Source organism: Borostomias antarcticus, assembly GCF_949987555.1.
Source record: "Borostomias antarcticus genome assembly, contig: scaffold_102, whole genome shotgun sequence".
Lineage (NCBI taxonomy): Eukaryota > Metazoa > Chordata > Actinopteri > Stomiiformes > Stomiidae > Borostomias > Borostomias antarcticus.
The window spans coordinates 365,741-387,934 of NW_028176625.1; the positions used below are offsets into that span (position 1 = coordinate 365,741).

Here is a 22,194-nt window from a genome sequence, read left to right on the forward strand (position 1 = left end):
GCAGAGCTAATCTGGGTCTAGGTGAGGATGTGGAGCTAATCTGGGTCTAGGTGAGGATGTGGAGCTAATCTGGGTCTAGGTGAGGATGTGGAGCTAATCTGGGTCTAGGAGAGGATGTGGAGCTAATCTGGGTCTAGGTGAGGATGTGGGCGGAGCTAATCTGGGTCTAGGTGAGGATGTGAAGCTAATCTGGGTCTAGGTGAGGATGTGGAGCTAATCTGGGTCTAGGTGAGGATGTGGGCGGAGCTAATCTGGGTCTAGGTGAGGATGTGGGCGGAGCTAATATGGGTCTAGGTGAGGATGTGGGCGGAGCTAATCTGGGTCTAGGTGAGGATGTGGAGCTAATCTGGGTCTAGGTGAAGATGTGGAGCTAATCTGGGTCTAGGTGAGGATGTGGAGCTAATCTGGGTCTAGGTGAGGATGTGGGCGGAGCTAATCTGGGTCTAGGTGAGGATGTGGAGCTAATCTGGGTCTAGGTGAGGATTTGGGCGGAGCTAATCTGGGTCTAGGTGAGGATGTGGAGCCTGCTCACCCTTGGCCGCTGCCTGAGCTCAGGGTGGCGACCAGGGGAGTGTGGTCAGCCTTCTCTGGGGGCGTCTCCGAGGCCGACGCGGTGGACGACTGGGACGACACGGATTCGTTGCTGCCTAGCGACGCCTCATCAATGGCCGAGTTGGAACAGTCGCCGTGTGTTGACACTGGGAGGAAGGACAGAGAGAGAGGGATGGATGGATGGATGGATGGATGGATGGATGGATAGATAGATAGATATGAACTTGAATAATCCCCGTAGGAGGAAATTTGGCATTTCAGCAGTGGGGAATTACAGCAAAGGTTGGAAATGCAGAATATAAATAATAGCGAAAAAGTATAAGCATAAAAACAACAAGGAATATATACATCCATACATACAGCATGTGTTAAATATAGCATATATACCCATCCATACAGACTGCATAGATACATATAGCAACACACACCACTGATCTTCTGACAGCTTGAAATAATAACACGGTCATGCAAAACAAACACCACATAATACTTTATACAGAGTAACACACTACATAACATTAGACTGGAAACAAGCTAAGAAAAGTGGATATTTAAGTAGGAAGCTCATAACTCTGACCTCATCCCAGACAGTAGGACAAGGTAACAGTACCGGAATGAGAGGAAACTACTGTGAAATGTAGGCAGACACAAAGTCCGATGCCAAGTAGGCTGTGGAGTACAGATCCTGTTCTGGTGAGCCATTGGGAGGAGGGGGAGGAGAGAGGAAGGAAGAGGAGAGGGGGGGGTGAGGAGATAGGGAGGAAGAGGAGAGGCAGGGGTGGAGAGAGGGAGGAAGAGGAGAGGGGGGGGGTGGAGAGGGAGGAAGAGGAGAGAGGGAGAATGCACAGCGCAGGAAATGGGGAAGTAGCTAGTTTGTAGGGGGAGGTGGTGAAGTAGTTTTCAGGAGGTGGTGAAGTAGTTTAGAGGTGGTGGTGAAGTAGTTTAGAGGAGTTGATAAAGTAGTTTGGAGGTGGTGGTGATGAAGTAGTTTAGAGGAGGTGGTGAAGTAGTTTAGAGGAGGTGATGAAGTAGTTTAGAGGAGGTGGTGAAGTAGTTTAGAGGTGGTGGTGGTGAAGTAGTTTAGAGGTGGTGGTGAAGTAGTTTAGAGGTGATGCTGGTGAAGTAGTTTAGAGGTGGTGGTGAAGTAGTTTAGAGGTGGTGGTGAAGTAGTTTAGAGGAGGTGGTGTAGTAGTTTAGAGGAGGTGGTGAAGTAGTTTAGAGGAGGTGGTGAAGTAGTTTAGAGGTGGTGGTGAAGTAGTTTAGAGGTGGTGGTGGTGAAGTAGTTTAGAGGAGGTGGTGAAGTAGTTTAGAGGTGGTGGTGAAGTAGTTTAGAGGTGGTGGTGAAGTAGTTAAGAGGAGGTGGTGAAGTAGTTTAGAGGAGGTGATGAATTAGTTTGGAGGTGGTGGTGATGAAGTAGTTTAGAGGAGGTGGTGAAGTAGTTTAGAGGTGGTGGTGAAGTAGTTTAGTGGAGGTGGTGAAGTAGTTTAGAGGTGGTGGTGGTGAAGTAGTTTAGAGGTGGTGGTGGTGAAGTAGTTTAGAGGAGGTGATGAAGTAGTTTAGAGGAGGTGATGAAGTAGTTTAGAGGTGGTGGTGAAGTAGTTTAGAGGTGGTGGTGAAGTAGTTTAGAGGAGGTGGTGAAGTAGTTTAGAGGTGGTGGTGAAGTAGTTTAGAGGAGGTGGTGAAGTAGTTTAGAGGAGGTGATGAATTAGTTTGGAGGTGGTGGTGATGAAGTAGTTTAGAGGAGGTGGTGAAGTAGTTTAGAGGAGGTGATGAAGTAGTTTAGAGGAGGTGATGAAGTAGTTTAGAGGTGGTGGTGAAGTAGTTTAGAGGTGGAGGTGGTGAAGTAGTTTGGAGGTGGTGGTGAAGTAGTTTAGAGGAGGTGCTGAAGTAGTTTAGAGGTGGTGGTGGTGAAGTAGTTTAGAGGAGGTGGTGAAGTAGTTTAGAGGAGGTGATGAAGTAGTTTAGAGGTGGTGGTGAAGTAGTTTAGAGGTGGTGGTGAAGTAGTTAAGAGGTGGTGGTGAAGTACTTTAGAGGAGGTGGTGTAGTAGTTTAGAGGAGGTGGTGAAGTAGTTTAGAGGAGGTGGTGAAGTAGTTTAGAGGAGGTGGTGGTGAAGTAGTTTAGAGGTGGAGGTGGTGAAATAGTTTAGAGGTGGTGGTGAAGTAGTTTAGAGGTGATGGTGAAGTAGTTTAGAGGTGGTGGTGGTGAAGTAGTTTAGAGGTGGTGGTGAAGTAGTTTAGAGGTAGTGATGAAGTAGTTTAGAGGTGGTGGTGAAGTAGTTTAGAGGAGGTGGTGGTGAAGTAGTTTAGAGGTGGTGGTGAAGTAGTTTAGAGGAGGTGGTGAAGTAGTTTAGAGGAGGTGGTGGTGAAGTAGTTTAGAGGTGGAGGTGGTGAAGTAGTTTAGAGGTGGTGGTGAAGTAGTTTAGAGGTGGTGGTGTAGTAGTTTAGTGGAGGTGGTGAAGTAGTTTAGAGGAGGTGGTGAAGTAGTTTAGAGGTGGTGGTGAAGTAGTTTAGAGGTGGTGGTGGTGAAGTAGTTTAGAGGTGGTGGTGGTGAAGTAGTTTAGAGGAGGTGGTGAAGTAGTTTAGAGGTGGTGGTGGTGAAGTAGTTTAGAGGTGGTGGTGAAGTAGTTTAGAGGTGGTGGTGGTGAAGTAGTTTAGAGGAGGTGGTGAAGTAGTTTAGAGGAGGTGATGAAGTAGTTTAGAGGTGGTGGTGAAGTAGTTTAGAGGTGGTGGTGGTGAAGTAGTTTAGAGGAGGTGGTGAAGTAGTTTATAGGTGGTGGTGAAGTAGTTTAGAGGTGGTGGTGAAGTAGTTTAGAGGAGGTGGTGTAGTAGTTTAGAGGTGGTGGTGAAGTAGTTTAGAGGTGGTGGTGAAGTAGTTTAGAGGAGGTGGTGTAGTAGTTTAGAGGTGGTGGTGAAGTAGTTTAGAGGTAGTGATGAAGTAGTTTAGAGGAGGTGGTGAAGTAGTTTAGAGGTGGTGGTGAAGTAGTTTAGAGGAGGTGGTGGTGAAGTAGTTTAGAGGAGGTGGTGTAGTAGTTTATAGGTGGTGGTGAAGTAGTTTAGAGGAGGTGATGAAGTAGTTTAGAGGTGGTGGTGAAGTAGTTTAGAGGAGGTGGTGAAGTAGTTTAGAGGTGGTGGTGAAGTAGTTTAGAGGTGGTGATGAAATAGTTTAGAGGTGGTGGTGAAGTAGTTTAGAGGAGGTGGTGAAGTTGTTTAGAGGTGGTGGTGAAGTAGTTTAGAGGAGGTGATGAAGTAGTTTAGAGGTGGTGGTGGTGAAGTAGTTTAGAGGAGGTGGTGAAGTAGTTTAGAGGTGGTGATGAAGTAGTTTAGAGGAGGTGATGAAGTAGTTTAGACAACACAACACACAACACATACAGACACACACAGGCAAGCACACACACAACACATACAGACACACACAGGCAAGCACACACACAACACATACAGACACACACAGGCAAGCACACACACAACACATACAGACACACACAGGCAAGCACACACACAACACACACATACACACAAGCAAGCACACACACAACACATACAGACACACACAGGCAAGCACACACACAACACATACAGACACACGCATAGGCAGGCACACACACAGGCACGCACATTCACTCACACAACAGACACACACACACACAGGCACGCACTCACACAACACAAACATACACACAACACAAACATACACACACACACACAACACAAACATACACACACGCGCACACACACACACACTCACACAACACACACAAAAAATCTCGTTTTGGCTGGCCAGGCACTGAGTGAACTCTGTTTAAATCCATTATCCGGGGCCCAGACAGAAGCCACAAAGGTTAAAAAAGGGATTACTCATTTCATCTCAGATATTAAAACACACCATGGTCAAATCTGGAGTGGTGGAGAGGGAGGAGGGGGGCTCTGGTAAGCAGATTTACACTCCTCTGGTTCTGAGGAGGGGAAGGGATGTGCAGCTGGGCTGGGGGCTGGGGGCTGGGGGCTGGGGCGGGGGGCTGGGGCGGGGGGCTGGGGGCTGGAGGCTGGGGGCTGGGGGCTGGGGGGCTGGGGGCTGGAGGCTGGGGGGCTGGGGGCTGGGGCGGGGGGCTGGGGGCTGGAGGCTGGGGGCTGGGGGCTGGGGGCTGGAGGCTGGGGGCTGGAGGCTGGGGGCTGGGGGCTGGGGGCTGGGGGCTGGAGGCTGGGGGCTGGGGGCTGGGGGCTGGCAGCATGACTCATTGCGGGAAAAAAAAAGAGGAAAGCCACCACCTCTAACGTTTTCACAATAGCTGGACTTCCAGCTGCCCAGAACGATTTCTACCCAGAAAATGGGGACCAATCAGGAGACTGCAGTTGAACTGCTGCTCCGCCCCTAGGTTGGGGGTTGGGGTTGGGGGGGGTTGAGTGTTGGGGTTGGGGGGGTTGGGTGTTGGGGTTGGGAAGTGTCAGCTCGACTCTACTTGGTTTTTTGGGTGTTTCAGGTGGCAAGCAGGTGGAGTTGAGCTGAGCTGGTACAGTTTTCAGCTCACCTCTCAAGGCGTGACATGTCAACACTGCAGACCGCTGATTGGTCAGGAAGAATTGTCGCTCTCTGACTAGTAGAAGTGACCAGCCTGCTTGAGAGAATCCCCTAAGGGTGAAGCCTCCTGAAATAGAACTCTCCTCGTATTTCTGTCCATGGGAAAAAGAAAATCACCACAAACCTACCACACCTCCTCACCACAAACCTTCCACACCTCCTCACCACAAACCTTCCACACCTCCTCACCACAAACCTACCACACCTACTCACCACAAACCTACCACACCTCCTCACCACAAACCTACCACACCTCCTCACCACAAACCTACCACACCTCCTCACCACAAACCTTCCACACCTCCTCACCACAAACCTACCACACCTCCTCACCACAAACCTACCACACCTCCTCACCACAAACCTACCACACCTACTCACCACAAACCTACCACACCTACTCACCACAAACCTACCACACCTCCTCACCACAAACCTACCACACCTCCTCACCACAAACCTACCACACCTCCTCACCACAAACCTACCACACCTCCTCACCACAAACCTACCACACCTCCTCACCACAAACCTACCACACCTACTCACCACAAACCTACCACACCTCCTCACCACAAACCTACCACACCTCCTCACCACAAACCTACCACACCTCCTCACCACAAACCTACCACACCTCCTCACCACAAACCTACCACACCTCCTCACCACAAACCTACCACACCTCCTCACCACAAACCTACCACGGCTTCTCACCACAAACCTACCACACCTCCTCACCACAAACCTACCACACCTCCTCACCACAAACCTACCACACCTCCTCACCACAAACCTACCACACCTCCTCACCACAAACCTACCACGGCTACTCACCACAAACCTACCACACCTCCTCACCACAAACCTACCACACCTCCTCACCACAAACCTACCACACCTCCTCACCACAAACCTACCACACCTCCTCACCACAAACCTACCACACCTCCTCACCACAAACCTACCACACCTCCTCACCACAAACCTACCACACCTCCTCACCACAAACCTACCACGGCTACTCACCACAAACCTACCACACCTCCTCACCACAAACCTACCACACCTCCTCACCACAAACCTACCACACCTCCTCACCACAAACCTACCACACCTCCTCACCACAAACCTACCACACCTCCTCACCACAAACATACCACACCTCCTCACCACAAACCTACCACACCTCACCACAAACCTACCACACCTCCTCACCACAAACCTACCACACCTCCTCACCACAAACCTACCACACCTCCTCACCACAAACCTACCACACCTCCTCACCACAAACCTACCACACCTCCTCACCACAAACCTACCACACCTCCTCACCACAAACCTACCACACCTACTCACCACAAACCTACCACACCTCCTCACCACAAACCAAGCGGAATCTACCAGAGTCAGCCTCTCATTCCACCATTTTCAGACCGGTCCGAACTACTGAGCAATGGTGTTTTTCCAGAAGATAAAAAAAAACGTATTTCTTCTAAAAACTTTTTATAAATGTTTAAACCTCCCTGATATTGACACTACGCCGCCTGACCTGTCTGGGGGGTGTACAGGTTTGCGGGGGTGTACCTGTCTGGGGGGGTCTACCTGTCTGGGGGGGTGTACCTGTCTGGGGGGGTCTACCTGTCTGGGGGGGTCTACCTGTATGGGGGCGTGTACAGGTTTGGGGGGTCTACCTGTCTGGGGGGTCTACCTGTCTTGGGGGGTCTACCTGTCTGGGGGGGTCTACCTGTATGGGGGCGTGTACAGGTTTGGGGGGTCTACCTGTCTGGGGAGTCTACCTGTCTGGGGGGTCTACCTGTCTGGGGGGTGTACCTGTCTGGGGGGGTCTACCTGTCTGGGGGGTCTACCTGTCTGGGGGGGTCTACCTGTCTGGGGGGTCTACCTGTCTGGGGGGTGTACCTGTCTGGGGGGTCTACCTGTCTGGGGGGTCTACCTGTCTGGGGGGGTGTACCTGTCTGGGGGGGTGTACCTGTCTGGGGGGTGTACCTGTCTGGGGGGGTCTACCTGTCTGGGGGGTGTACCTGTCTGGGGGGTGTACCTGTCTGGGGGCGTGTACAGGTTTGGGGGGTCTACCTGTCTGGGGGGGTCTACCTGTCTGGGGGGGTGTACCTGTCTGGGGGGTGTACAGGTTTGGGGGGGTCTACCTGTCTGGGGGCGTGTACAGGTTTGGGGGGTCTACCTGTCTTGGGGGGTCTACCTGTCTTGGGGGGTCTACCTGTCTGGGGGGGTCTACCTGTTTGGGGGGTGTACGTACCTGTCTGAAGTTCCGGGGGGGGGGGGGGGGGGGGGGTTGTACCGGTCTGGAGGTCCATGGCCTGGGGGTTGTTCTGGTGAGTGTTACCTGTGTGGAGGTCCATGGCCTGGGGGTTGTTCTGGTGAGTGTTACCTGTGTGGAGGTCCATGGCCTGGGGGTTGTTCTGGTGAGTGTTACCTGTGTGGAGGTCCATGGCCTGGGGGTTGTTCTGGTGAGTGTTACCTGTGTGGAGGTCCATGGCCTGGGGGTTGTAGACAGCCAGGGGTCTGGTCTGACGACTCATCTTGGACTTGGACTGCCTGGTGGGGGCGGAGAAGGGCGGGGTGTCTGGAGAGGGGCAGGAATCAGGGACGTCTCCGAAGATCTGGAACATGTGAGAGAGAGAGAGAGAGAGAGAGGGGGAGAGAGAGAGAGAGGGGGAGGAGAGAGAGAGAGATGGAGAGAGAGAGGGGGAGAGATGGAGAGAGAGAGGGGGAGAGATGGAGAGAGAGAGAGAGAGAGAGAGAGAGAGGGGGAGGAGAGAGAGAGGGGGAGAGAGAGAGAGAGAGAGAGAGAGATGGAGAGAGAGATGGAGAGAGAGAGATGGAGAGAGAGAGAGAGAGATGGAGAGAGAGAGAGAGAGAGAGAGGGGGGGAGAGAGAGAGAGAGAGAGGGAATGGGAGAGAGAGAGAGATGGAGAGAGAGAGAGATGGAGAGAGAGAAAGAGAGAGAGAGAGAGATGGAGAGAGAGAGAGAGAGAGAGAGAGAGAGATGGAGAGAGAGGGAGAGAAGTGGGTCAAATACAGATTTACAAATACTCAAGTATTGTCAAATACTTGTGCTGGCATCATTTAGTACACGCAGTAGTGAAGCAAATGAAACCAAAAAAGGGCAGACACTAATGCAGCATCCACCATTACGCTGGATTTATGTATCTGACCCAGGTCTGGCATGTGTGCAGTCAGCCAGAGAACAGATGCTAGATGGAGAGAATACAGCGGTGTCCTGCCACGACCCAGCTAAGAGCCTGGGTTTGATAGTTCACAGGCTCAGAGATCAGCCGGGGCCAGCGCATAGACCTCAGAGAGATCAGCCTAGACCTCAGAGAGATCAGCCTAGACCTCCAGAGATCAGCCTAGACCTCCAGAGATCAGCCTAGACCTCCAGAGATCAGCCTAGATCAGCCTAGACCTCCAGCGATCAGCCTAGACCTCCAGAGATCAGCCCAGCCCTCCAGAGATCAGCCGGGGCCAGCGCAGAGACCTCAGAGAGATCAGCCTAGACCTCCAGAGATCAGCCTAGACCTCCAGAGATCAGCCCAGCCCTCCAGAGATCAGCCCAGCCCTCCAGACATCAGCCTAGACCTCCAGAGATCAGCCTAGACCTCCAGAGATCAGCCCAGCCCTCCAGAGATCAGCCCAGCCCTCCAGACATCAGCCTAGACCTCCAGAGATCAGCCTAGATCAGCCCAGCCCTCCAGAGATCAGCCTAGACCTCCAGAGATCAGCCTAGACCTCCAGAGATCAGCCTAGATCAGCCCAGCCCTCCAGAGATCAGCCTAGACCTCCAGAGATCAGCCTAGACCTCCAGAGATCAGCCCAGCCCCCAGTTAGACGGCCAGCAAAACAGCTCATCAAAGGATCTCTCATCCCCAGATAAACTCACCCCAAAAAACGTAAAACCCAAACCCTGCCTTCATCCGAGAGAGAGTGTGTGTGTGTGGAAGAGGGACTGACCCAGTCTTGGGGAGCGGGCGGGGGGGGGTGTTTACGCCAGGCGGGTGTTTACATACCAGCCTCAGATGTGGAGTTGAAAGAGAATAGGAGCCCTGCCTAGGAGAGAGGAGAGAATAGGACCCTGCCTAGGAGAGAGGAGAGAATAGGAGCCCTGCCTAGGAGAGAGGAGAGAATAGGACCCTGCCTAGGAGAGAGGAGAGAATAGGACCCTGCCTAGGAGAGAGGAGAATAGGACCCTGCCTAGGAGAGAGGAGAATAGGAGCCCTGCCTAGGAGAGAGGAGAATAGGACCCTGCCTAGGAGAGAGGAGAGAATAGGAGCCCTGCCTAGGAGAGAGGAGAGAATAGGAGCCCTGCCTAGGAGAGAGGAGAGAATAGGACCCTGCCTAGGAGAGAGGAGAATAGGAGCCCTGCCTAGGAGAGAGGAGAATAGGAGCCCTGCCTAGGAGAGAGGAGAATAGGAGCCCTGCCTAGGAGAGAGGAGAATAGGAGCCCTGCCTAGGAGAGAGGAGAGAATAGGACCCTGCCTAGGAGAGAGGAGAGAATAGGACCCTGCCTAGGAGAGAGAGAATAGGACCCTGCCTAGGAGAGAGGAGAATAGGAGCCCTGCCTAGGAGAGAGGAGAGAATAGGACCCTGCCTAGGAGAGAGGAGAGAATAGGACCCTGCCTAGGAGAGAGAAGAGAATAGGAGCCCTGCCTAGGAGAGAGGAGAATAGGAGCCCTGCCTAGGAGAGAGGAGAGAATAGGACCCTGCCTAGGAGAGAGGAGAATAGGAGCCCTGCCTAGGAGAGAGGAGAATAGGAGCCCTGCCTAGGAGAGAGGAGAGAATAGGACCCTGCCTAGGAGAGAGGAGAATAGGAGCCTGCCTAGGAGAGAGGAGAGAATAGGACCCTGCCTAGGAGAGAGGAGAGAATAGGACCCTGCCTAGGAGAGAGGAAGAGAATAGGACCCTGCCTAGGAGAGAGGAGAATAGGAGCCCTGCCTAGGAGAGAGGAGAATAGGACCCTGCCTAGGAGAGAGGAAGAGAATAGGAGCCTGCCTAGGAGAGAGGAGAGAATAGGAGCCTGCCTAGGAGAGAGGAGAGAATAGGACCCTGCCTAGGAGAGAGGAAGAGAATAGGAGCCTGCCTAGGAGAGAGGAGAGAATAGGAGCCCTGCCTAGGAGAGAGGAGAGAATAGGACCCTGCCTAGGAGAGAGGAGAATAGGACCCTGCCTAGGAGAGAGGAGAGAATAGGACCCTGCCTAGGAGAGAGGAGAGAATAGGAGCCCTGCCTAGGAGAGAGGAGAATAGGAGCCCTGCCTAGGAGAGAGGAGAATAGGACCCTGCCTAGGAGAGAGGAGAGAATAGGAGCCCTGCCTAGGAGAGAGGAGAGAATAGGACCCTGCCTAGGAGAGAGGAGAGAATAGGAGCCTGCCTAGGAGAGAGGAAGAGAATAGGACCCTGCCTAGGAGAGAGGAGAGAATAGGACCCTGCCTAGGAGAGAGGAGAGAATAGGACCCTGCCTAGGAGAGAGGAGAATAGGAGCCCTGCCTAGGAGAGAGGAGAGAATAGGACCCTGCCTAGGAGAGAGGAGAATAGGAGCCCTGCCTAGGAGAGAGGAGAGAATAGGAGCCCTGCCTAGGAGAGAGGAGAATAGGAGCCCTGCCTAGGAGAGAGGAGAATAGGACCCTGCCTAGGAGAGAGGAGAGAATAGGACCCTGCCTAGGAGAGAGGAGAATAGGAGCCCTGCCTAGGAGAGAGAGAATAGGACCCTGCCTAGGAGAGAGGAGAGAATAGGACCCTGCCTAGGAGAGAGGAGAGAATAGGACCCTGCCTAGGAGAGAGGAGAGAATAGGACCCTGCCTAGGAGAGAGGAAGAGAATAGGAGCCCTGCCTAGGAGAGAGGAGAGAATAGAACCCTGCCTAGGAGAGAGGAGAGAATAGGACCCTGCCTAGGAGAGAGGAGAGAATAGGACCCTGCCTAGGAGAGAGGAGAGAATAGGAGCCCTGCCTAGGAGAGAGGAAGAGAATAGGAGCCCTGCCTAGGAGAGAGGAGAATAGGAGCCCTGCCTAGGAGAGAGGAGAATAGGAGCCCTGCCTAGGAGAGAGGAGAGAATAGGAGCCCTGCCTAGGAGAGAGGAGAGAATAGGACCCTGCCTAGGAGAGAGGAGAATAGGACCCTGCCTAGGAGAGAGGAGAATAGGAGCCCTGCCTAGGAGAGAGGAGAATAGGAGCCCTGCCTAGGAGAGAGGAGAGAATAGGAGCCTGCCTAGGAGAGAGGAGAGAATAGGACCCTGCCTAGGAGAGAGGAGAGAATAGGACCCTGCCTAGGAGAGAGGAGAGAATAGGACCCTGCCTAGGAGAGAGGAGAGAATAGGACCCTGCCTAGGAGAGAGGAGAATAGGACCCTGCCTAGGAGAGAGGAGAGAATAGGACCCTGCCTAGGAGAGAGGAGAGAATAGGAGCCCTGCCTAGGAGAGAGGAGAGAATAGGACCCTGCCTAGGAGAGAGGAAGAGAATAGGACCCTGCCTAGGAGAGAGGAGAGAATAGGACCCTGCCTAGGAGAGAGGAGAGAATAGGACCCTGCCTAGGAGAGAGGAAGAGAATAGGACCCTGCCTAGGAGAGAGGAAGCGAATAGGAGCCCTGCCTAGGAGAGAGGAGAGAATAGGACCCTGCCTAGGAGAGAGGAGAGAATAGGAGCCTGTCTAGGAGAGAGGAGAGAATAGGAGCCCTGCCTAGGAGAGAGGAGAGAATAGGAGCCCTGCCTAGGAGAGAGGAGAGAATAGGACCCTGCCTAGGAGAGAGGAGAGAATAGGAGCCTGTCTAGGAGAGAGGAGAGAATAGGACCTTGCCTAGGAGAGAGGAGAGAATAGGAGCCCTGCCTAGGAGAGAGGAGAGAATAGGACCCTGCCTAGGAGAGAGGAGAGAATAGGAGCCTGTCTAGGAGAGAGGAGAGAATAGGACCTTGCCTAGGAGAGAGGAGAGAATAGGACCCTGCCTAGGAGAGAGGAAGAGAATAGGAGCCCTGCCTAGGAGAGAGGAGAGAATAGGACCCTGCCTAGGAGAGAGGAGAGAATAGGAGCCTGCCTAGGAGAGAGGAGAGAATAGGACCCTGCCTAGGAGAGAGGAGAATAGGAGCCCTGCCTAGGAGAGAGGAGAATAGGAGCCCTGCCTAGGAGAGAGGAGAATAGGAGCCCTGCCTAGGAGAGAGGAGAGAATAGGACCCTGCCTAGGAGAGAGGAGAGAATAGGACCCTGCCTAGGAGAGAGAGAATAGGACCCTGCCTAGGAGAGAGGAGAGAATAGGACCCTGCCTAGGAGAGGAAGAGAATAGGACCCTGCCTAGGAGAGAGGAGAGAATAGGACCCTGCCTAGGAGAGAGGAGAGAATAGGACCCTGCCTAGGAGAGAGAGAATAGGAGCCCTGCCTAGGAGAGAGGAGAGAATAGGAGCCCTGCCTAGGAGAGGAAGAGAATAGGAGCCCTGCCTAGGAGAGAGGAGAGAATAGGAGCCCTGCCTAGGAGAGAGGAGAGAATAGGACCCTGCCTAGGAGAGAGGAAGAGAATAGGAGCCCTGCCTAGGAGAGAGGAAGAGAATAGGAGCCCTGCCTAGGAGAGAGGAAGAGAATAGGAGCCCTGCCTAGGAGAGAGGAGAGAATAGGAGCCCTGCCTAGGAGAGAGGAAGAGAATAGGAGCCCTGCCTAGGAGAGAGGAGAGAATAGGAGCCCTGCCTAGGAGAGAGGAGAGAATAGGAGCCCTGCCTAGGAGAGAGGAAGAGAATAGGAGCCCTGCCTAGGAGAGAGGAGAGAATAGGAGCCCTGCCTAGGAGAGAGGAGAGAATAGGAGCCCTGCCTAGGAGAGAGGAGAGAATAGGAGCCCTGCCTAGGAGAGAGGAGAGAATAGGAGCCTGCCTAGGAGAGAGGAGAGAATAGGACCCTGCCTAGGAGAGAGGAGAGAATAGGACCCTGTCTAGGAGAGAGAGAATAGGACCCTGCCTAGGAGAGAGGAGAGAATAGGACCCTGCCTAGGAGAGAGGAGAGAATAGGACCCTGCCTAGGAGAGAGGAGAGAATAGGACCCTGCCTAGGAGAGAGGAGAGAATAGGACCCTGCCTAGGAGAGAGGAGAGAATAGGAGCCCTGCCTAGGAGAGAGGAGAGAATAGGACCCTGCCTAGGAGAGAGGAGAGAATAGGACCCTGCCTAGGAGAGAGGAGAATAGGACCCTGCCTAGGAGAGAGGAGAGAATAGGACCCTGCCTAGGAGAGAGGAGAGAATAGGACCCTGCCTAGGAGAGAGGAGAGAATAGGAGCCCTGCTTAGGAGAGAGGAGAATAGGACCCTGCCTAGGAGAGAGGAGAGAATAGGACCCTGCCTAGGAGAGAGGAGAGAATAGGACCCTGCCTAGGAGAGAGGAGAGAATAGGAGCCCTGCCTAGGAGAGAGGAGAGAATAGGACCCTGCCTAGGAGAGAGGAGAGAATAGGAGCCCTGCCTAGGAGAGGAAGAGAATAGGAGCCCTGCCTAGGAGAGAGGAGAATAGGACCCTGCCTAGGAGAGAGGAGAGAATAGGACCCTGCCTAGGAGAGAGGAGAATAGGACCCTGCCTAGGAGAGAGGAGAATAGGAGCCCTGCCTAGGAGAGAGGAGAATAGGACCCTGCCTAGGAGAGAGGAGAGAATAGGACCCTGCCTAGGAGAGAGGAGAGAATAGGACCCTGCCTAGGAGAGAGGAGAGAATAGGACCCTGCCTAGGAGAGAGGAAGAGAATAGGAGCCCTGCCTAGGAGAGAGGAGAGAATAGGACCCTGCCTAGGAGAGAGGAGAGAATAGGACCCTGCCTAGGAGAGAGGAGAGAATAGGACCCTGCCTAGGAGAGAGGAGAGAATAGGACCCTGCCTAGGAGAGAGGAGAATAGGACCCTGCCTAGGAGAGAGGAGAATAGGAGCCCTGCCTAGGAGAGAGGAGAGAATAGGACCCTGCCTAGGAGAGAGGAGAGAATAGGAGCCCTGCCTAGGAGAGGAAGAGAATAGGAGCCCTGCCTAGGAGAGAGGAGAATAGGACCCTGCCTAGGAGAGAGGAGAATAGGAGCCCTGCCTAGGAGTGAGGAGAGAATAGGAGCCCTGCCTAGGAGAGAGGAGAATAGGACCCTGCCTAGGAGAGAGGAGAGAATAGGACCCTGCCTAGGAGAGAGGAGAGAATAGGACCCTGCCTAGGAGAGAGGAGAGAATAGGAGCCCTGCCTAGGAGAGAGGAGAATAGGAGCCCTGCCTAGGAGAGAGGAGAGAATAGGACCCTGCCTAGGAGAGAGGAGAGAATAGGACCCTGCCTAGGAGAGAGGAAGAGAATAGGAGCCCTGCCTAGGAGAGAGGAAGAGAATAGGACCCTGCCTAGGAGAGAGGAGAGAATAGGACCCTGCCTAGGAGAGAGGAGAGAATAGGAGCCCTGCCTAGGAGAGAGGAGAGAATAGGAGCCCTGCCTAGGAGAGAGGAGAATAGGAGCCCTGCCTAGGAGAGAGGAGAGAATAGGACCCTGCCTAGGAGAGAGGAAGAGAATAGGACCCTGCCTAGGAGAGAGGAGAGAATAGGACCCTGCCTAGGAGAGAGGAGAGAATAGGAGCCCTGCCTAGGAGAGAGGAAGAGAATAGGACCCTGCCTAGGAGAGAGGAGAATAGGACCCTGCCTAGGAGAGAGGAGAATAGGACCCTGCCTAGGAGAGGAAGAGAATAGGAGCCCTGCCTAGGAGAGAGGAGAGAATAGGACCCTGTCTAGGAGAGAGAGAATAGGACCCTGCCTAGGAGAGAGGAGAGAATAGGAGCCCTGCCTAGGAGAGAGGAGAATAGGAGCCCTGCCTAGGAGAGAGGAGAGAATAGGACCCTGCCTAGGAGAGAGGAAGAGAATAGGACCCTGCCTAGGAGAGAGGAGAGAATAGGACCCTGCCTAGGAGAGAGGAGAGAATAGGACCCTGCCTAGGAGAGAGGAGAGAATAGGACCCTGCCTAGGAGAGAGGAGAATAGGAGCCCTGCCTAGGAGAGAGGAGAGAATAGGAGCCCTGCCTAGGAGAGAGGAGAGAATAGGAGCCTGCCTAGGAGAGAGGAGAGAATAGGAGCCTGCCTAGGAGAGAGGAGAGAATAGGACCCTGCCTAGGAGAGAGGAGAGAATAGGACCCTGCCTAGGAGAGAGGAGAGAATAGGAGCCCTGCCTAGGAGAGAGGAGAATAGGAGCCCTGCCTAGGAGAGAGGAGAATAGGAGCCCTGCCTAGGAGAGAGGAGAATAGGAGCCCTGCCTAGGAGAGAGGAGAATAGGAGCCCTGCCTAGGAGAGAGGAGAATAGGACCCTGCCTAGGAGAGAGGAGAATAGGAGCCCTGCCTAGGAGTGAGGAGAGAATAGGAGCCCTGCCTAGGAGAGAGGAGAGAATAGGACCCTGCCTAGGAGAGAGGAGAGAATAGGAGCCTGCCTAGGAGAGAGGAGAGAATAGGACCCTGCCTAGGAGAGAGGAGAGAATAGGACCCTGCCTAGGAGAGAGGAGAATAGGACCCTGCCTAGGAGAGAGGAGAGAATAGGACCCTGCCTAGGAGAGAGGAGAGAATAGGAGCCCTGCCTAGGAGAGAGGAGAGAATAGGACCCTGCCTAGGAGAGAGGAGAGAATAGGACCCTGCCTAGGAGAGAGGAGAGAATAGGACCCTGCCTAGGAGAGAGGAGAGAATAGGACCCTGCCTAGGAGAGAGGAGAATAGGAGCCCTGCCTAGGAGAGAGGAGAGAATAGGACCCTGCCTAGGAGAGAGGAGAATAGGACCCTGCCTAGGAGAGAGGAGAGAATAGGACCCTGCCTAGGAGAGAGAGAATAGGACCCTGCCTAGGAGAGAGGAGAGAATAGGACCCTGCCTAGGAGAGAGGAGAGAATAGGAGCCCTGCCTAGGAGAGAGGAGAGAATAGGACCCTGCCTAGGAGAGAGAGAATAGGACCCTGCCTAGGAGAGAGAGAATAGGACCCTGCCTAGGAGAGAGGAGAATAGGACCCTGCCTAGGAGAGAGAGAATAGGACCCTGCCTAGGAGAGAGGAGAATAGGACCCTGCCTAGGAGAGAGGAGAGAATAGGAGCCCTGCCTAGGAGAGAGGAGAGAATAGGACCCTGCCTAGGAGAGAGGAGAATAGGAGCCCTGCCTAGGAGAGAGGAGAGAATAGGAGCCCTGCCTAGGAGAGAGGAGAGAATAGGACCCTGCCTAGGAGAGAGGAGAGAATAGGAGCCTGCCTAGGAGAGAGGAGAGAATAGGACCCTGCCTAGGAGAGAGGAGAGAATAGGAGCCCTGCCTAGGAGAGAGGAGAGAATAGGAGCCCTGCCTAGGAGAGAGGAGAATAGGACCCTGCCTAGGAGAGAGGAGAGAATAGGAGCCCTGCCTAGGAGAGAGGAGAATAGGAGCCTGCCTAGGAGAGAGGAGAGAATAGGAGCCCTGCCTAGGAGAGAGGAGAATAGGACCCTGCCTAGGAGAGAGGAGAGAATAGGAGCCCTGCCTAGGAGAGAGGAGAATAGGACCCTGCCTAGGAGAGAGGAGAATAGGACCCTGCCTAGGAGAGAGGAGAGAATAGGAGCCCTGCCTAGGAGAGAGGAGAGAATAGGAGCCCTGCCTAGGAGAGAGGAGAGAATAGGACCCTGCCTAGGAGAGAGGAGAGAATAGGAGCCCTGCCTAGGAGAGAGGAGAGAATAGGACCCTGCCTAGGAGAGAGGAGAGAATAGGAGCCCTGCCTAGGAGAGAGGAGAATAGGACCCTGCCTAGGAGAGAGGAGAGAATAGGACCCTGCCTAGGAGAGAGGAGAATAGGACCCTGCCTAGGAGAGAGGAGAGAATAGGAGCCTGCCTAGGAGAGAGGAGAGAATAGGAGCCCTGCCTAGGAGAGAGGAGAGAATAGGAGCCCTGCCTAGGAGAGAGGAAGAGAATAGGAGCCCTGCCTAGGAGAGAGGAGAGAATAGGAGCCCTGCCTAGGAGAGAGGAAGAGAATAGGAGCCCTGCCTAGGAGAGAGGAGAGAATAGGAGCCCTGCCTAGGAGAGAGGAGAATAGGAGCAGAGGATCACAGACAGGGAGGAAAAAGAGTAGGCAGGGAGGAAGAGAGAGAGAGAGAGAGAGAGAAAGTGAGAGAGAGTGGAAGAGCGAGAGAGAGAGAGTGGGAGAGCAAGAGAGAGAGTGGGAGAGCAAGAGAGAGAGAGAGAGAGAGAAGGAAGAGAAATGTACTGTACTTTGTAGAGCAAGAAAGTTATTTAAGAGAGTGAACAATTAAGACAGAAAGCCAAAGAAAGAGGGGTGAAAAAGAAAGAGAAAGAAGAGGACAGAGATAAAGACTTTGCAGGGAAAGGAGGGAGACAGAGTGAGAGGTGTCTGACCCCCCCTCCCCCCCCCCCCCCCTCTCTCTGTCTGCATCTCTGACTCTGAGGATGGAGACGAATATAAAAGACTGTCTAGTGCTGCTGAGAGAGAGAGAGAGAGAGAGAGAGAGAGAGAGAGAGAGAGAGAGAGAGAGAGAGAGAGAGAGAGAGAGAGTGTGATGGTCTCATCCACAGCCACACAACTGATCTGGTAACCCTCTGACAGTACATTACATTTACTCACATTATATTCAGTCATTTAGTTATTATTGAGAACTTTCCTTTGAAGTTTCCACCACATGGTCAAACAAACAAATCACATGACACAGGTTTTGTTCATACATTACACTATCTTTATTTAGCAGTTTAACAGAACATTACTTCTATTAGTAGCGTGCACATTTAGGCCCCGTTTACACGACCTAAGGAAGTTTTCTTAAGTTCCCCTTATTTGACATAACTTAAATAAATCTAATTCATTCACTTCCTTTATGAACACCGCTTCCACCAGGTTTTCACACACCTGTCAGACCACTGTGTGAAATGTAGCCTGTCGTTATTTCACAATAGTAGGCTAGCCTAAGCACAGTCTGAACACATTTCTATTTTATTATAGGTTATTATATAAAAAAGGATAATTAACAGCACACATATAGCCTTTGATTTAGGCCTACACCTAAAAATGACGTGTCTTTTAGCCATATCCTGCCTTGGGCTTCATGGCCTAGCTGATTTGTACGTTATGCATGCTATAAAATGTGTCATTTTGTGACCAGGCTATTCTATTCGATTATATTATATTATGTTTAGCTATTCTATTATTATTATCATAATACTTATGAGTATTATTATTATTATTATTATAAATAATAATAATAACAATAATAATAATAAATAGTATTATTATTGTTGTCATTATTATTATATGACTATGTTATTCTAATATGCAGTAGGTCTCTATGCCTGCAATCAATCGGCTAGTCGTTCTGAATGTTGTTCTAATGCCCAGATTATGGACAGCAATCGTTGTGCCCAGTGACCATTCCATGAACTACCGTTAGAGCAAGGAGGATGTGATAGGCCTACCGTTAGAGCAAGGAGGATGTGATAGGCCTACCGTTAGAGCAAGGAGGATGTGATAGGCCTACCGTTAGAGCAAGGAGGATGTGATAGGCCTACCGTTAGAGCAAGCAGGATGTGATGGGCCTACCGTTAGAGCAAGCAGGATGTGATAGGCCTACCGTTAGAGCAGGGAGGATGTGATAGGCCTACCGTTAGAGCAAGCAGGATGTGATAGGCCTACCGTTAGAGCAAGGAGGATGTGATAGGCCTACCGTTAGAGCAAGGAGGATGTGATAGGCCTACCGTTAGAGCAAGCAGGATGTGATAGGCCTACCGTGAGAGCAGGGAGGATGTGATAGGCCTACCGTTAGAGCAAGCAGGATGTGATAGGCCTACCGTTAGAGCAAGCAGGATGTGATAGGCCTGCCGTTAGAGCAAGCAGGATGTGATAGGCCTACCGTTAGAGCAAGGAGGATGTGATAGGCCTACCGTTAGAGCAAGGAGGATGTGATAGGCTTACCGTTAGAGCAAGGAGGATGTGATAGGCCTACCGTTAGAGCAAGCAGGATGTGATAGGACTACCGTTAGAGCAAGCAGGATGTGATAGGCCTACCGTTAGAGCAAGGAGGATGTGATAGGCCTATCGTTAGAGCAAGCAGGATGTGATAGGCCTACCGTTAGAGCAAGCAGGATGTGATAGGACTACCGTTAGAGCAAGCAGGATGTGATAGGCCTACCGTTAGAGCAAGCAGGATGTGATAGGCCTACCGTTAGAGCAAGCAGGATGTGATAGGCCTACCGTTAGAGCAAGCAGGATGTGATAGGACTACCGTTAGAGCAAGGAGGATGTGATAGGCCTACCGTTAGAGCAAGGAGGATGTGATAGGCCTACCGTTAGAGCAAGGAGGATGTGATAGGCCTACCGTTAGAGCAAGCAGGATGTGATAGGACTACCGTTAGAGCAAGGAGGATGTGATAGGCCTACCGTTAGAGCAAGCAGGATGTGATGGGCCTACCGTTAGAGCAAGCAGGATGTGATAGGCCTACCGTTAGAGCAAGGAGGATGTGATAGGCCTACCGTTAGAGCAAGCAGGATGTGGGTAAATGACACGACCCGTAGGAGACAACAGTAGGAGCGGCAGTAACAAGACCAGCGCCTTTCTGAAAAGTTGAGATATTTTCAACTTTGAGCGCTCGGAGCGGCCGCTCAAAAACAGCCGGAGCGCTCAGGAAAAAAGACGCTCATTATGTCATCCTCTTCCTCCCAGTAGCCTAGGCCTCATCCTCCCAGTAGCCTAGGCCTCATCCTCCCAGTAGCCTAGGCCTCATCCGCCCAGTAGCCTAGGCCTCATCCTCCCAGTAGCCTAGGCCTCATCCTCCCAGTAGCCTAGGCTATGATTTGACCTGCAGCTCTAAATGCCTTCCCAGTCAATGAGACATGGTTGTAAAAATGACGTTTTATTGATGAAAAGGGTAAAGCTGAAAAACATGGAAAGAGAAAATATTATATTATTATATAAATTACTGTTGTTAGTCCCAAACAAACAGACTTGTGTAAAGTGTAGTCATTGCATTGATCGATGCAGTCCGTTCAAATAGGCATCAAAAGTAGGCCTATTGAAAATGACCAATTACATCTTCAAATCCAATTCATGCCATCTAGCCTACAGCCGTAATTCAAAGTAGCAAAGGTGACAAAATAAAGTGAAAGGCTGTCCAGTGGTGCTTGTATAGAGCATGTGAATCATGAAAGCCTAAGCTTATAGATAACAAAAAGGTGTCGCATACCAAGGTAATCTTGTGAGGTGGATCACTGGAAGAACTGGTCATAAAACATAAGGAAAAGTGTTGCACACTCTGGCTCCATATGCAGTTATTTTATTTGGACGTTTGGGCATGTTGGCCTGATAGATTCTGAAGAAGGCCAACAGGCCGAAAAGTCAAAATAAATAATATAATGACCAGAATTTCTGCCGTTTGTCCGGGACATTGAAATGTTCCCGGACACATGGACCGACACCGATATTAAGGAAATGCTGGTTGGCATGACAACTGGATGAGATGCTCCATGGTGAGCACAGTTAACTGTTGGAGGTTTCCCTTCTAATCTTGTTCTTTTCTCGCTGGTGACTTGCCTTTGAGAGGTTTTTGTTCCGCCCTACGGCAGTAAGAATGATGGGCTCACATCTTCACAACCCATTAGAGCTGTTAGGCCTACTGTAGGTCTAGCTGTAAAACTGACCTGCATGATTAGAGACAAATCCTTTTACTCACTAATCACTAGATTAATTGGCCTAATATTTAATTTGTCATCCTTTTATTTGTATTATCTAGGCCTATATATATTTGTTTTCTTTCATTGGGCTATCTAGCTGCATTGAGCTGTGAGCAGTAAAGTAGGCTATATCCTACGCATGCCTATAGGCACGAAGTGGGACCGTGTCGTCACCTTTTTCGCAAGAATTGCGTATTACCAGTTTACACAGCGAGAATCACGGTGGCGTTTTAAAAGATTCCACTCTGGGACCCGGTTTCAAAAGTTTGCGGATTCAGGCCCGCAAAACGCTGTTGTCATGTAAACAAAAGGCCACACAGCAACAAAAGTTACAGGGATCGTTGTCGTGTAAACGGCACCTTAGTTACTTTTTTACAGTTCAATAGGCTATGTTAAGATTTTAGTTTTGGTGTCTAATTTGTGTTTGTTTGGAGTTACCAGTGCTGTGGAGGGATGACATGCCAGGCGGGAACAAAAGGGACACGCCCCACTAGTCTCCGCCCTTAAATAGAGGAGGCGGCCAATTTCGCCTAGTCCAAATGTTGCTGCATTGTGGGGGAAGTGTTATGTTTAGTTTGAGTATTTCAGTTATTTCTTTGGATCTTTGTTTGTGGATCTTTTGTTATGATTTATAGTATATTGTAATTATGTTAATCCTTTTTCATAATTGGCTTATTTTGGTTATTGGTGGGTTAGGTTGTATGTTTGTCTATTGGTTAACCCCTATTGTTTCTTAATGGTCTGATCAGCCAGTATAGAAGTTCCCCTTTGTCTTCAGGTTGGGAGGTCTGTTATGTTCTGTTGGTGGCAACCCTCTGATTAATTTGACCTCTTTTATGGGTTCAGCACTTTGTCTCATTTTTGTGATGTTTTGGGTCAATAAAAATCCTAGTTTTCTAAACTTTGCCCATGACTCCACTTGCCTTCCGGTTTGGTCCCTGACAGAGATGGAGAGAAAGAAAGAGATGCAGAGAGAGAAAGAAAGAGATTCAGAGAGAGACAGAGGGAGATACGCAGGGGGGAAAAGCGAACGTCTGTGTGTGTAACTCTCTCTCTCGCACTGCATTCTGATACAGGAACGTCCTCGATCACCTCTGTTCTCTGAACTCTGCGAGGAGTTTTAAAAGAAACAGATACTGGAGTGCATCTCCGACACCGTCCGTACGACAGAACCACTCACCATCTCCCTTCCTCTCTGGGCTTGAAGGTGATGTCATCCTCTAAAGTCATGACATCCTAAGGTGACATCCTCTGTCACCATTCAGTGGTAGACTACTACATATTATTGTCCAAACTCCTCCAGAAGAGTCAGACTACTGTACAGATTAGGTGTCTTCAAGTTCAAATCCACGGTGGATGGAAACAAGTAGTGGCACTTGGGGCAGATTATGTGGCCTCTTGTCTCAAGGTT

The 22,194-nt window shown here is 51.5% G+C and overlaps 1 protein-coding gene across 1 annotated transcript in view; it reads right to left on the reverse strand.

The window, feature by feature from the left end:
* Positions 1 to 528: 528 nt before the first annotated feature.
* Positions 529 to 22,194, reverse strand: part of arhgap10 (Rho GTPase activating protein 10) — a gene marked incomplete at both ends in the record, with an annotated part of 196,527 nt that continues 174,861 nt past the window's right edge. The window contains 2 exons of the mRNA XM_084462248.1: positions 529 to 698; positions 7,630 to 7,771. Coding sequence (XP_084318374.1) covers positions 529 to 698; positions 7,630 to 7,771 — 312 coding nt within the window. The remainder of the gene's footprint in view (positions 699 to 7,629; positions 7,772 to 22,194) is intronic.